The 5,028-nt window shown below is 31.6% G+C and overlaps 1 protein-coding gene across 2 annotated transcripts; it reads right to left on the bottom strand.

Annotated features, from left to right (window-relative positions):
* Positions 1-330: 330 nt before the first annotated feature.
* Positions 331-2,666, bottom strand: LOC118039198 (uncharacterized). 2 transcript variants are annotated; one of them, XM_035045819.2, is made up of 4 exons: positions 2,322-2,666; positions 1,509-1,685; positions 827-1,048; positions 331-603 (listed from the first exon to the last, which is right to left on the bottom strand). In XM_035045819.2, exons 1-3 carry the CDS (start codon positions 2,385-2,387, stop codon positions 833-835), a joined length of 459 nt encoding a protein of 152 aa, XP_034901710.1. In that variant the 5' UTR covers positions 2,388-2,666; the 3' UTR covers positions 331-603; positions 827-832. The 2 variants fall into 2 exon arrangements, with proteins under 2 accessions (XP_034901710.1, XP_034901709.1); XM_035045818.2 differs by lacking the exon at positions 331-603 and having other exon boundaries at positions 605-1,048; positions 2,322-2,665.
* Positions 2,667-5,028: the final 2,362 nt, after the last annotated feature.

The raw sequence follows: 5,028 nt of genomic DNA, 5'->3' as shown, positions 1-5,028 counted from the left end.
CGTTCTTGATACTTCATGCTATTAAAGTGTACCTTTTGATAAATTACCAGTCACAGTATTAGGATCCATCCTACAAAACCATTCTACACACTACAGAGGTGCAGTGGATAAAAGGATACAGCTATCGTACCAAATCGGCACTATCACTGCTGAATCCTAGTAGGCATGACCAAATATATGCAAGGGCTATCTACAAGTAACAAACAATCACCGTAAACAAGGAAAGTGCTGCCCTGACTCAAACTAGTATGGGTCCTGGATACTCGTAGGTCCAAAATCGTGTTAAAAAATCCTAGACCCTCAGGATTCATCCTTAGGTTGGCATCAACATCAAGGAAACGAGTGGATTGAACCACAAACATTATGTTTTGGATGACAAGAAAACACAGCAAGGAGCAGGCTGACAGTTTGAAGGAAGATAGGAAGCACATTCTGAATTCCTACCAAATCTACATGTCCTTATCCAGAATCTGTTGTGCTAACCAAAATGTACATGTAATACAATAATGATCTTGAGAAGGGTGGAAATGATGACGCCAACAGCAGTTGGGAGCTGGAAACTCCATTGTCAAGTAGAGTATGAGCATTGACTATTTCCATAATCTGCGATAAATAACTATATCTATCAAATTTCAAGAATGTTTTTGCGCTCAACATTGATTGTTACATATACATAGAAAACGTGTAATGTTGCTATGGTTCATTGGTAATTACATATAATCCAATAAACTTATGCCAAAAAAACATAAGAAGATGAAGAAGGAGAAGAAGACAACAAATTTTGTATGGAACTATGCAAAGCTGCATTCCAATTAGAAATCGGTACCAGGTTTTAGACCCCAGATGCATTACATTCTTCAAGTAGTTTTAGTAAATTATGCTCGGGGGCACTGATAGAAGGCAGAATCAGTCGATTGGACTGGTTAGGCCGCGGTCGCGGCCTCGACTCAACATTTTCAGATTCAAGAGCTCCACCTTCTTTCATGACTGGCAAATCACCTCTTCTATGCACAGTTGCGGATACTCGTTCCTTCCATAATCTTCCATCCTAAATAGAGAAACTTGAAATTAGAATCTCAAAACCCTTAAAAGTGTTGAATAAAACAAATATATTTCTGAAATAAAACAACGGAGATCTTATATAGCTGCAGCAGATTCATCCACAAAAATCTAACCCAAAAAAGAAAAAAAAATCATACAGAACCCACTCCCACAGTTCAAAACCATGCCATAATTCTCATACAAGCCAAGTGATTTTTTGTTACAATAATCTAATCTTCTTCAGAAATTTGGGCTAAAAACATTATGGCCTCATCACAATGATTGGGTTATATAAGTTAGGAACTTGCAATGTGACCTAACAAAACCTTCCCCAACTCGAAAAATCTTATTCAACTTTGCACCAAACTGCACAGCTAGAACAATTCAAACAACGATAGGAAAAAGAAAATTGACACCAGTCGGTAATACAACTCAAAATTCAGAAACAGAACAAGAATCAAGTTTACATTAAGAATTGAAGGTTCAGGTAGTGGGCACTGAATTGGTTGATCATTGTCGAGAGGCTCGGTCGGATGCTCAACTGGCTTAAACTCTACCGCTACTTCAATTCCATGAGGAGCAGCAGCAGCGACAGCAGCTGCCCCAGTAACATCTGCATTTGGGGGCAATACTTCTCTCTCATCCTGCAGCCCATCAAGCCACTCATTACATCAAACTTGTACAATTTGACAAAAAGTGCCAAAAAAAATTGTAAACGCAGATAAAAACATCAGAACGCATAAGGGAAATGCAAAACATAAAAGAAAGAAAGGAACTAGCATCGAGAAAAAAAGAAAAAAGCAACACGCTAAACCGATTGCTATGTGAAGACACTCTAAAAAATTGACTTATTTAAGGATCAAACAGTGACTGAAATTTGATGAAAATAGTCCAAGATCAGGTAATCAAGATAAAAATAACATCAACAAGGGAAATAATCATATTCACTAAAACAAAAGGATATCAGTATAAATTAAGCCAACATCAAGATAACCGATAAAGCTAGAGAAAGTAATCACAATTTGAAGAACAATTAAAATCCAGCTTGACAAAACACAGAACCAAATGACAAAGTCAACCAACATAATAAGCCAATCTCCAATTTTCTAAAGTAAAGCACTACCATAAAATCAAGGAACCTTAACAAGCTACATGGATTTTAAGCATAGTAGTACTAAATAAATAAATAAATAAAATCCAAATAAGAAACGAAAGCAAGAAAATCTCTTCAAATAATATTAGATAGAAAGAAGAACACAAAAACAAGGGGGTGTTCTTACAAGGGCACTTTGGGTTCTTCTATGGCCACCTCTACCAACAGAAAATCTTGAGAAAATACCCACCATTCTGTATCCACACAACACAACTATTTCTTTAATACGAAGGGTGTTCAAATCTCAGGTTTTCTTTGCCCAACAATAGATCATTCTATTTCTCTATATCCAAACAAAAAAAAAAAACAAAAGGTGCACAAAACTATAATATCATGCGGCTGTTTTCAATGCGCAATGAATAATGTTATCTCACTACAGCTCACCATCTCTCTCTCTAAAACAAATGAGAGGAGGTGATAAGGTTGCTTGGCGTAATGGGTTTTGTCTGTTTTTCGGATTCCTTGTGTCTTTCTGTAGTAAAACTGTAAGCTTTGGAGGCAGTAGAGTGAAATTTAATTTAAAAGATTAAAAAAAAAACAAAAAAGGAGAAATAATAAATGAGAGTTGATTGGTTGGGAGGCATCTGTGCATGTGTGTGTTGTCCACTGACTTTCGGCCCACCCACAGCCTTGGTTTGTTAGGAAGTGACCTCACGCACCACCTAGAGAGGCTGAAATTTAACCACTACAAGCAACTATTTACGTCTATTGTCAACTCTTCACGTGTAAATGGATTTTTTTTCCCCTCTCTTGTCATTATTAGTTTGGATTTCACGCCTTGTTTGGAAACGCAATTTAATTTATATTTTTTAAATTTTAATTATTTTATGTTAAAAATTAATATTTTTATATTTTAAAATTATTTTGATGTGTTAATCTCAAAAATAATTTTTAAAAAATAAAAATACATTATTTTGATGTATTTATAAGTAAAAAGCACTTTGAAAAGTAATCATAACCATACTCTCAAACACGTTTTAGTGTCGGTAAAGGATACTCTGTCGTTCGGATATTTTTTTTAGCGTACAAAAAAGCATTCATGAGTAACTAATATTTTTTCAAATGGAAAAGAAATTTAAACAGGGCAAAAGTTGATTTAATATAAATGGGTTAATTTGTAGGGTTTAAAAGTAACTCGGTTATCGATAAAAATATAATATGACTTTAAAAAAATTAATGCGACATGTTTTTTAAAAAAATATTGAGACAACAACTTATTAAGATCGATCCAAGTCAACTATGTTAATCTAAATATGCAACCTGGGTTATGAGACATTGATTCATATAAAATAAATTATAAATTATAATTCTCAGCTAACTCAATACAGAGGCAAGAATTCAAAAAAAAAAGAAGAAGAAGAAAACAACCCAAAATAACCTACCAAATCCACAACTTGGATCATTAGACCAAAATAACCTCATCATCAAAAATAAATTATGAAGTCTAAATCTCAATCAATCAAATGTTAAATGATAAAATTGAAAAAAAAATTAATTTTAAAAAATAACACAAAATAATTCGAGTCAACCCACCAAACTCATGATCCAAGTTACGACATTAAGATAACCTCATAGAAAATAAATCTAAAAAATAATTTGAGTTAATTTGGGCTAACTTGTCAAACCTATGACTCAAGTAATAAGATTAGAATAACCTCATAGAAAACAAATCAAACAAATTTTGAATCTCAATTCTCAACAAATCTATTTTTTTGAATTAAAAATTGAAAAAATCAATCTAAGAAAAAAAACACAATAAAATAACCCGAGTCTACCCAAGTTAACTCGCAAAACATGTAACTCAAGTCATAAGAACAAGATAACCTCGTAAAAAATAAACCAAAACAAATGATAGAGCTTAATCCTAATCAACTTAGTGTTGAAGATGTCAAATGATGAAACTAAAAAAAAAAATACTAATTAAAAAAATAAAAAAAAAATCGAGTCAATTGATGAACTTTCCAAACTTGTGACATAAGTCACAAAACTGAGATAACAACGTAGAAAAATAAATCACAACAAATTATAAAATTTAATTTCTAATAAATTCAAATGTTGAGTGGTGAAATTAGAGGAAAATATAAATTTAAAAAAAGGTAAAAAAAAATTATTATAATAAATAGTGTTTTGTAAGGTGGTGCAAAATAAAAATAATACATCTTTTAGTTTTTGTTAATTGTATGAAAGATATTGAGAAAGAAATCTTTTGTTAATGCGGTAGATAAACTACATTACGAATTGAATTAAAAATTACTTTTAAAATGCATAAGAAATGCTAGTATTATTAATTTTTTTTTTAGCTTGGAGAAGTTTTTTTTATTAATTATACCTTAATAACTGGTTATTATTGCTAATAAAAAATAGTTTTTTTATATATAAAACTCATATAAAATATAAGATGAAGAAAAAACTAATTTCTTCAAAGTATTATGCAAATAAAAATAATGTAAAGGGATCACTATCTAAAAACAAAGTTGATTTAATTTGTGTTTTTTTTTTTTTTTAAGAGAGGGGACATAAAATCAATATTTAAATAGAAATGATTAATGAAAAGGAATAAAAAATCAAAAAACAAAAAGGTCAATAGTTGATGAGCCAAGCTCACTTACATAACCTTACTTAACCTTACTTATGAAGTGGTGCTTAACCTTACTTATTAAGTAGTGCATGTCTGAGTCTTAAAGTCCAAGCTCATATCTTGATTTTTATTTTTGTTTTGTGTTTTTTTCAAGTGTGGGGCAACTCGTCGCCTGCTCCTATATTTTTCTCTTTATTTTTAAGGAGGATGGTAGGGTGCAAGTAATTTATCATTGATTGGTATTTTTCCAATCACC

Source organism: Populus alba, chromosome 1 (genome assembly GCF_005239225.2).
Source record: "Populus alba chromosome 1, ASM523922v2, whole genome shotgun sequence".
Classification (NCBI taxonomy): Eukaryota; Viridiplantae; Streptophyta; class Magnoliopsida; order Malpighiales; family Salicaceae; genus Populus; species Populus alba.
This window is presented reverse-complemented; position numbering and strand designations above follow the sequence as displayed.